This window comes from Haliotis asinina, chromosome 9 (genome assembly GCF_037392515.1).
Source record: "Haliotis asinina isolate JCU_RB_2024 chromosome 9, JCU_Hal_asi_v2, whole genome shotgun sequence".
In the NCBI taxonomy this organism is placed as follows: domain Eukaryota; kingdom Metazoa; phylum Mollusca; class Gastropoda; order Lepetellida; family Haliotidae; genus Haliotis; species Haliotis asinina.
Window position 1 is genome coordinate 66,226,425 of NC_090288.1, and position 11,265 is coordinate 66,237,689.

Sequence of the window (11,265 nt, forward strand, 5' to 3'; positions counted from 1 at the left end):
TATAATAATCCCATAGGGGAGTGAAAGGAGGGAAGTATAATAATCCCACAGGGGAGTGAAAGTAGGGAAGTATAATAATCCCATAGAGGAATTATAGTAAGGAAGTACACAGGATTTCCATATAACACATATAACAATATCCAGTGCTGTCGATCTTTGGGTGGTCATGCCGCCTATATATTTTGTGACATTTACTGTGATGATTTTCTATAGGTATCGTGCTCTTTTTATACCTTAACATAAACTTCATTAAAGAAAGACATGCAAGATGTTAATCAATAGAAAAGACATATTTAGCCCACATTAAAAAGGGAAAACAAATATCTTTGAGATTACCCCTTGCACCAGTAGGCAGCACATGCGTTTCATGCCAGGTGAGTTGAAGGTCTGTTGTCATACCTGGCTCAGTGACCTAATAGCCATATATATTCTGCTCTATAAACTGCTATTCATATTTTTTTCTTTTTTTTTTTTGATTTTACAAGTAAACATGCCTTTCAGGATATCCTCTTACGCATCTCACGGAATGTCCAGTTAGGTCGAAGTGAGTTATTTCAACCTATCATATTTGGAGTTGTATAAATTTGAGGGATACAGAGTAACAGTCTAGTTATTTTCTATTTTCGACAGTACCGTAATAGTGCTAGGTGTTCTAATAATAACAGGGTGTAACTAATTGTGTCAGGTCATCTAGCAAACACCAGTATGTAATTGTTGTCACTTCTTCACTACCTCTCACTCTTTCATTATTGTCACTAGTTCATTGTTTTGACTTCATTGTTGCCAATACTTCATTGTCACTACTTCATTGTTGTCACAACAACATTGTTGTAATTACATCATGGTTGTCCCAACATTGTTGTCACTACAAATTACCAAACAGAGGTAAGTGACTGACTACAATATGATTATGTAAAGAGAGAATATTGAAATAATTTTTTCAGGTATCCAACACTTCACGATGTTTGACGCTGGAACCCCGTAAGGGGGAGCGAGCAATACTCATTAAGAACCATAGTGGTGACTGGGGCTTTGTCCGTGGACAGTGGCTTGGTGTTCGGAGAGGAATACCAGGGGTGAAAGGTCAGTTATAAGTCCCAGATGTGCACAAAACAAATGTCAGTTGGAAGACATCAATTTGTGGTTCCTTTATTTTGTCATATTGGGGACACTGTCAGAGGATTGTATGGCTTATCAACAGTACAGGTATGTCTTTTTGATTACTGCACGTTTGATAGAATGGCAGCTCCATATGCATAGCTCAGTGGAGTTAGGCATGGGTGGTTGACAGAGTTACATTGGGTTCATCAGTCATCATTCCATGACAGGATACACATGGAAGAGTTGGCAGCATTACCATCACTTCCCATTTCATGACAGGATAGACATGGGTGGTTGACAGAGTTACCTCCCTTAGGTACATCACTTCCCGTTTCATGACAGGATAGACATGGGTGGTTGAGAGTTACCTCCCTGAGGTATATCACTTCCCGTTTCATGACAGGATAGACATGGGTGGTTGACAGAGTTACCTCCCTTAGGTACATCACTTCCCATTTCATGACAGGATAGACATGGGTGGTTGACAGAGTTATCTCCCTTAGGTACATCACTTCCCGTTTCATGACAGGATAGACATGGGTGGTTGACAGAGTTACCTCCCTTAGGTACATCACTTCCCATTTTATGACAGGGTAGACATGGGTGGTTGACAGAGTTACCTCTCTTAGGTACATCAGTTCCCATTGCATGACACAATAGACAGATGGTTGACAGAGTTACCTCCCTGAGGTATGTGGCAGTAGCATATTTTGTATATTTTAACATGTTGTGTATTGATTAGAATGCACATAAATAAATGCTTGAAATTTCATTGTATAGTTTTAGTCATATTATTTATCCTATTACTCAGTCTGCCTTAACTATCACTCACAGCCAGTTCACTGAGCATACTTACCGCTTGTTCACCACACAACACAATAACATATGCCCTTTGTCACTTAGGTCCTTTTGTCTTTATAGCCAGCATGGGCAATCAGTTAAGCTTTACACTTTTACACATTACAAAGTTTGTGGTCACTCTACATTCAATCATCAGTGTGTTGATATGTCTTGTTGATTTTTTGGATAAAGTCTTTGGACCACATTCTGAGCATGACATGGATGGATGAATGACAGAGTTTCCTCCCTTGGGTACATCGGTTCCCATTGCATGACAGGATGGACATGGATGATCTGTTTGATTGGCAATTTAGGAGTTGAAGGATAATAGAGAAGTATAATACTTTATGGATGACGTCTTTATTTCTATGATGCAGTGTTTCGGTATTGCTTCTTCTTAAGCATAGAATCAGCTTTTATACATATAACAGGGATGAAGTAAGACAACATAAAGGAATGCATTAAAGGGATTGACTAAAACGCCATTGGATGAGGTAATAATACAGTAACAACGTGAGGAGGCCAATATTTAGGAGGCAGAACAACGGTATACATAGGAGATAGAGTAGATAATAATACAGTAACAAAGCGAGGAGGCCAATATTTAGGAGGCAGAACAACGGTATACATAGGAGACAGAGTAGATAATAATACAGTAACAAAGCGAGGAGGCCAATATTTAGGAGGCGGAACAACGGTATACATAGGAGAGAGAGTAGATAATAATACAGTAACAAAGTGAGGAGGCCAATATTTAGGAGGCAGAACAACGGTATACATAGGAGATAGAGTAGATAATAATACAGTAACAAAGCGAGGAGGCCAATATTTAGGAGGCGGAACAAGGTATACATAGGAGACAGAGTAGATAATAATACAGTAACAAAGCGAGGAGGCCAATATTTAGGAGGCGGAACAAGGTATACATAGGAGATAGAGTAGATAATAATACAGTAACAAAGCGAGGAGGCCAATATTTAGGAGGCGGAACAACGGTATACATAGGAGACAGAGTAGATAATAATACAGTAACAAAGCGAGGAGGCCAATATTTAGGAGGCGGAACAAGGTATACATAGGAGACAGAGTAGATAATAATACAGTAACAAAGCGAGGAGGCCAATATTTAGGAGGCGGAACAAGGTATACATAGGAGATAGAGTAGATAATAATACAGTAACAAAGCGAGGAGGCCAATATTTAGGAGGCGGAACAAGGTATACATAGGAGACAGAGTAGATAATAATACAGTAACAAAGCGAGGAGGCCAATATTTAGGAGGCGGAACAAGGTATACATAGGAGAGAGAGTAGATAATAATACAGTAACAAAGTGAGGAGGCCAATATTTAGGAGGCGGAACAAGGTATACATAGGAGATAGAGTAGATAATAATACAGTAACAAAGCGAGGAGGCCAATATTTAGGAGGCGGAACAAGGTATACATAGGAGATAGAGTAGATAATAATACAGTAACAAAGCGAGGAGGCCAATATTTAGGAGGCGGAACAAGGTATACATAGGAGACAGAGTAGATAATAATACAGTAACAAAGCGAGGAGGCCAATATTTAGGAGGCGGAACAAGGTATACATAGGAGACAGAGTAGATAATAATACAGTAACAAAGCGAGGAGGCCAATATTTAGGAGGCGGAACAACGGTATACATAGGAGACAGAGTAGATAATAATACAGTAACAAAGCGAGGAGGCCAATATTTAGGAGGCGGAACAAGGTATACATAGGAGATAGAGTAGATAATAATACAGTAACAAAGCGAGGAGGCCAATATTTAGGAGGCGGAACAAGGTATACATAGGAGACAGAGTAGATAATAATACAGTAACAAAGCGAGGAGGCCAATATTTAGGAGGCGGAACAAGGTATACATAGGAGACAGAGTAGATAATAATACAGTAACAAAGCGAGGAGGCCAATATTTAGGAGGCGGAACAACGGTATACATAGGAGACAGAGTAGATAATAATACAGTAACAAAGCGAGGAGGCCAATATTTAGGAGGCGGAACAACGGTATACATAGGAGATAGAGTAGATAATAATACAGTACCAAAGCGAGGAGGCCAATATTTAGGAGGCGGAACAAGGTATACATAGGAGACAGAGTAGATAATAATACAGTAACAAAGCGAGGAGGCCAATATTTAGGAGGCGGAACAACGGTATACATAGGAGATAGAGTAGATAATAATACAGTGACAAAGCGAGGAGGCCAATATTTAGGAGGCGGAACAACGGTATACATAGGAGAGAGAGTAGATAATAATACAGTAACAAAGCGAGGAGGCCAATATTTAGGAGGCGGAACAACGGTATACATAGGAGACAGAGTAGATAATAATACAGTACCAAAGCGAGGAGGCCAATATTTAGGAGGCGGAACAACGGTATACATAGGAGACAGAGTAGATAATAATACAGTAACAAAGCGAGGAGGCCAATATTTAGGAGGCGGAACAACGGTATACATAGGAGACAGAGTAGATAATAATACAGTAACAAAGCGAGGAGGCCAATATTTAGGAGGCGGAACAACGGTATACATAGGAGACAGAGTAGATAATAATACAGTAACAAAGCGAGGAGGCCAATATTTAGGAGGCGGAACAACGGTATACATAGGAGACAGAGTAGATAATAATACAGTAACAAAGCGAGGAGGCCAATATTTAGGAGGCGGAACAACGGTATACATAGGAGACAGAGTAGATAATAATACAGTAACAAAGCGAGGAGGCCAATATTTAGGAGGCGGAACAACGGTATACATAGGAGATAGAGTAGATAATAATACAGTGACAAAGCGAGGAGGCCAATATTTAGGAGGCGGAACAAGGTATACATAGGAGATAGAGTAGATAATAATACAGTGACAAAGCGAGGAGGCCAATATTTAGGAGGCGGAACAAGGTATACATAGGAGATAGAGTAGATAATAACTGGTTGATGCCTAGTGTTCCTGCTGTGGAGTGGCCTATGTTGGTGAAACTTCCTGCCTGATAAACCTCAGAATTAAGGAACACCAGGCATCAACAAAGAAATCAGACCAAAAATCAGCTTTCTCTGAACACATGATCAACTGCCCTGGTCACATCATTGAATGGGACAATGTGGAAATGTTGTCAAAAAACCACCGCCACTTTACCAAAAGAAAACTCACAGAAGCAGTCCAAATCCACCGACACAAGCCTTCAATCAACAGTTCTGTGCTGTGTTGCTTTACTCTTGCTTAAAAACGGTATAAGAAGCTATACCAAAACGTTGTATGATAGAAATAAAGAAGTTGTCATCCATAAGATAGAAGACATGGATGGATGACAGAGTTACCTCCCTTAGGTACATCAGTTCCCGTTGCATGACAGGATAGACATGGATGGATGACAGAGTTACCTCCCTTAGGTACATCAGTTCCCGTTGCATGACAGGATAGACATGTATGGATGACAGAGTTACCTCGCTCAGGAACACCAATCACCTGTGCATCTTATGATGTACATGGCAGCAAGACACATGTGACATGTCACAGACACATTCCCTCCACCATGTTCATCTATTATAAAAGATATGTACACTTCAGCTAGGCATGTGTGATATACAACAGATGTAACAGAGGTGTTCCTCAATAGCATAAAAAGGCAAACACTTGTGGCTGTTTCCAGGGATTTATTCCGGTACTGGTAGTTTGGGATATGTAGATCCCCAGTTGGCCGTCAGTCCAGGTAACGAACTAACAAAAAACACCCTGAATGGTAAAATATACATAAATAACTACATGTCTTTCATATATGCAATACATATCATGTTATGCATTCAGTATGATGAACACAGTACAGTTGATATGTCTGATAACTGCCAGTCATGTAGATTTAAGCAAAGACATGTACTCTGATCTTTACTCACATGAATGATAATTACAATTACAAATATATACAATCGCAGTCTAAAACCAATACCTCACCTCATCTCAGGGGCGCAGACAGACTAGGCCAACAGCTGAATAATAATGCATCTCAATGAACCTAAGTAAACAAAACACTGCCTAAGTATGCTGGTAGTATATATATAGATATACTTCATGAATAGCATTAGTGTTTGTGTAAATAGTTAACTTAATGACTCCAATACACACATAAAATATGCATAGAGAAACTAAACCTTATTTTTAGTAAATGTATGATACACATTACTATATCATGCCAATCATAGACCGGCTAATACATATATATATATACCTACTATACATACATATACATGATATATATACATGATACACATTGTAGCATCATGGTGGCATAAAATATCTTACTGTTCAAATAAACGCATGCCAGTATACTAGTGTACTGGTACAAAATATGTAATATATTTGATGTAAAATACTAACTTATATATAATAATGCATATATTTACCGGCAAACACTTAACATGTGCTAGATATGATGAAACACTTAAATCCTTAAAACATGTAATCTAGCATACTAAATCCGATTAGCCCTACTATAATTTGATACGAAAAGATGAAACTAAACTTACCCCGCAATGTGCTGGTGTCGTGCTGTGATGGTGTTCATGAGGAATAAAATGGGGACTGCCACAGGTAAAAGGCAGTACAAAGTGTTAGATATAACAAGAGGGTGAAATCTATCAACAATAGAAACCTTGTCAACAGGCCAATGCAGAGATTAAACCTGACACAAATTACTAAACAACACATCCCCAGCTACCTGCTGCAACTAGCTTACCAGTGAGTTAGTGAATTAGTGCAAATGTTAGTGTTAACACAGACCTCTTTAGAAATGATAAAGTTATTTTGTACCTAAGTTTAAAATAATGAAGTTTAACACATTAAAATGACTTTTATTTATACACAGACACATTCTCTCCACCATGTTCATCTGTTATAAATGATATGTACTGTCAAGCTAGACACATGTGATATACTACAGTTACATTTCGCTCTCCATTTTTCAGCCACAAGCACTCGTAAAGGCAAACGTGGCATTCCTGGCAGTCCTGGGTACCTTGACATCAGTTTCTTCCGGATGGCTACACGTAAGTGGCAACATATCTCCCTGGAAAAAGCATTTGAATCATCATCTTTCAAATTCAACATTGAGTCGTCTCGTGTTGAGCTTGATCGAGGGATGATTGAGATAAATGCAGATGATGACAACATTGTAGAAAACCTTGCCCTTGCATTCAGTGTGTCTCTGCTGCATGTTCTGTGTCAGCCCCGACCTCGGGGATGGGAGCCAGGACATACACTAGACACATGTGACAAAAGAGGAGCTAGAGTTATCCGGTCTATCCCATCAGAGAATTTAGCCTTGGTGCTAGCTTGTGGGTTCCTTGCTGCTACTCCATCCAATTTCTTCATTCGGTCCCGTCAGAGAGATCCTGAGAGTGTGAAAGGGTGGACATCAGGGGAATGGAAGCTCTTGGAGGTGCATAATGAGACAGCCACTTGGGGTGGTGCAGAGCAGACAGAGGAGAGAGTTCGTGAGGAGCTTGCTGCAGCTGTTTGGGGTGGGGATATTGGAAATGGGGAGGACAAGCATGAAAACCATCAGGTTCCAGAGGAGACTGTCAAACAGTTAAGTGGTTCAGAATCTGATGCTGAGAGTGGAAAGAGTGAAGGAGACTATGAGAAAGAAAAAGGTGATGGTAGTGATGGTAACAGTCTCAAAGATGAAGAGGAAAGACAAAACAAGGATGATCCTGAAATTGAAGATATTACCAAATATGACAGTGACACTTTTGAGGGTACTGAGTATCTTGATGAAGCACTTGAGAAGTATGAGGAGATTCTTGATGACAATGAGGAAGACAATAGCCTGAATGATGACAGTGATCGTGTTGTTGATGATAACAGACCAGGAGTGGCTGATAAAGGGTTTGATGATAATGCTGACTCTGAGACAGAACTTCTTGCTGATGAAGATCAGGATCTTGGGAATGACCATGTTGCTGCTGATGATCAAGATCAAGGGGAATTTGAAGATCTTGACAGTGATGACTTTGGTTATGCCAAGTTTGAAAATGAATCTGTTGAGGAAGCAAACGATGAAAATGTTGGAGAAAATGACCAAGAATTCGGAGCATTTGGTCTTTGTCAAAATAATGATGTTGGACTGCTGGATGATCAAGGTGATTTTGACTGCCCAAATGATATGTATGCTTTGGGCATTTTGGATGATGATGCAGGGGATGTGCAAGGGTTTGGGATTGCAGACACAGAGGGGTGTGCTTCAGATGATAATGTGACAGAGACGCTAGCTTTGGGATATTCAGATACACAGGAGGATTATTACTTTGGTGGGGCTGGAGATGATGGATTTGTGGATGGGGGAACATACGGAGGTGTAGATGATTATTTATCTTTGAATGTGTATGATGATACAGGAGTTGATGATTGGGCTGTTGGTGGAGGAGATGGTTTAATTTCTGGAAATGCTGATGGTGGAGGTTGTGGTGGATGTGGAGGAGGTTGGAATGGTGGTGGAGAGAGCAGCACATTTAGCGGAGTTGGGGAAGGGGATGGTGGGTTCAGTAGTGGGGATGCTGGTTTCAGTGGAGACCTGGGTGGGGGTTTCAGTGGAGACTTGGGTGGCGGATTCTTTGGAGACAATGGAGGTGGGGATGGAGGGTTTACAGATGGGGGTGGAGATGGTGGAGGTGGTTGTGGTGGGGGGTGTGGAGGGGGATGTGGAGGTTGAGCATTTTTAATTAAACAAATCTGTTTTTTATGTTCTGGTCATGTGTTATGGGGACTGCTGAAAAAAGAAATCAAGCAATATTAGAAAGGAAAAACGTTGAAGTTCATAAGTGCACCTGTTTTGTTTCAAGAAGAGTTCACACCTCTGTTCTTATAATGGTGGCACAAAACCCTCATTGTTGTCCAAAAATGTCACAAAGGTGTTTCAGCTGTTAATGTTTGCTATAAGTTGGAAAAGTGTTTTACATGGAATTAATGCCTTTAAATTGTTATGTGTTTTGTAAGGTTTGCAGACACCTAACACCATTTGTACATCATTATTGTGTTCATACTATTGTTGTTGTTTTTATTTTACAAGGATTTGTGGTTAATTATTTTGAGGCAGACATTGAGAATATGCTCAATAGAAATTGTTTTGTATATTTTTCAGCTCACCTGACTTAAAGTTACATTTGTGTCCATTTTCTTCAGTTTGTCCTCAGAAACCACTGGAACAATGAAGCAGAAATTTCAAGCATGTTTTCACACTAATGATGACACCTTTTTTTGATATTTTCAGTTTTGACCATATTTTGATATTCAAACTTTGAGAATACTGAAATCGGATACTTATGTAAGCACTGATCTAAAATTTGTGTTGAAAAATATATGAAATTTCAATTTCTGTACATGGTTGTACCGCTCAATATGTGTGTACATTTTTCACCATATTGAGAAATGTGACTGAAAAATCTCATGTTGTTTCTACTTAAGATGACTTCTGATATTCAAGAGGTTCAAGTTTGAACATGGCTACCTTAGTAGCAATGTTGTAGTAGGTGTCAATCATAATTTTAGCTGTTCACGTGATATATGCTGATGCTGCATTATGTTTTATTGCATGACAACAGTTTTTGTTAAGTCTTGTTTATACAAGTGTTAACATACCTGCGAGATGTTGAGGCATTCAGAAAACTAAAAAACTAGTAAGTTGTGCACTCACTGTGTTCTCACAAAGGTTTAAATGTCAGATTGGATATTATGTGTCAGATAATGACAGGCTTGTCTTCCACTGTCTATATTAACTTTCCTTTAAGTGCAAATTCTTGAATGATTTTCACTCAGGTTCCCCCTATCTGCTTCGTACAGACATTATCTTATGCTGCTCATGGACGTTACCTTATGCTGCTTATGGACATTACCTTATGCTGCTTATGGACATTACCTTATGCTGCTTATGGACATTACCTTATAGACATTACCTTATGCTGCTTATGGACATTACCTTATAGACATTTTCTTATGCTGCTTATGGACATTACCTTATAGACATTACCTTTTGCTGCTTATGGACATTACCTTATAGACATTACCTTATGCTGCTTATGGACATTACCTTATAGACATTACCTTATGCTGCTTATGGACATTACCTTATAGACATTACCTTATGCTGCTTATGGACATTACCTTATAGACATTACCTTATGCTGCTTATGGACATTACCTTATAGACATTACCTTTTGCTGCTTATGGACATTACCTTATAGACATTACCTTATGCTGCTTATGGACATTACCTTATAGACATTACCTTATGCTGCTTATGGACATTACCTTATAGACATTACCTTATGCTGCGTATGGACATTACCTTATAGACATTACCTTATGCTGCTTATAGACATTACCTTATGCTGCTTATGGACATTACCTTATAGACATTACCTTATGCTGCTTATGGACATTACCTTGCGCTGCTTATAGACATTACCTTATGCTGCTTATGGACATTACCTTATGCTGCTTATGGACATTACCTTATGCTGCTTATGGACATTACCTTATAGACATTACCTTATGCTGCTTATGGACATTACCTTATAGACATTACCTTATGCTGCTTATGGACATTACCTTATGCTGCTTATGGACATTACCTTATATACATTACCTTATGCTGCTTATGGACATTACCTTATGCTGCTTCTAGACATTACACATTACCATATGTTGCTTATGGACATTACCTTACGCATATATTAACATATGCTGTTCTCTTTCCGATCTCCAAGCTGATGTTACCTTTCTGATCGTCATCATTGCTCTATGCGGATGTTACCATTCTGGTCTTCATTATTGCTCCATGCTGGCATTACCATTTTTGTACAAGGCAACTGTGCTTGTCATAAGAGGCGACTAACAGGATCTGGTGGTCAGGCTGACCTGGTCAACACATGTCATCAGTTACCAATAGCGTAGATCAATGCTTATACTCTTGATCACTGGATTGTCAGGTCCAGGCTCAATTATTTACAGACCGCCACCATATAGCTGGAATATGGCTGATTGTGGCATAAAATTTAACTCACTCTCACTCAATACCATTCTGGTCTTCATTATTGCTCCATGCTGATGTTACCACTTTGGTATTGATTTTGACTAAATTTTAATTTTACCATGAAGGTTTCTTTCTCTAATTACTGTTGTTTAATGTTGACTGAAAAACTTCAACATTGCACACAATACATGTTGGACACCTTTCTTCGTTTCTGGATATGTTTTCTTTAGTTTGATTTGATGTTGGTTGACACTTCTCAGTGTTAAGAAC

The 11,265-nt window shown here is 39.2% G+C and overlaps 1 protein-coding gene across 1 annotated transcript in view; it reads left to right on the forward strand.

The window, feature by feature from the left end:
• LOC137296301 (uncharacterized) overlaps positions 1–10,331 on the forward strand; it is a 54,855-nt gene extending 44,524 nt beyond the window's left edge. Inside the window, exons 4-5 of the mRNA XM_067828067.1 lie at positions 945–1,083; positions 6,931–10,331. Of these exons, the coding sequence (XP_067684168.1) occupies positions 945–1,083; positions 6,931–8,675 (1,884 nt within the window). The 3' untranslated portion in view covers positions 8,676–10,331. The remainder of the gene's footprint in view (positions 1–944; positions 1,084–6,930) is intronic.
• The last annotated feature ends 934 nt before the right edge of the window (positions 10,332–11,265 follow it).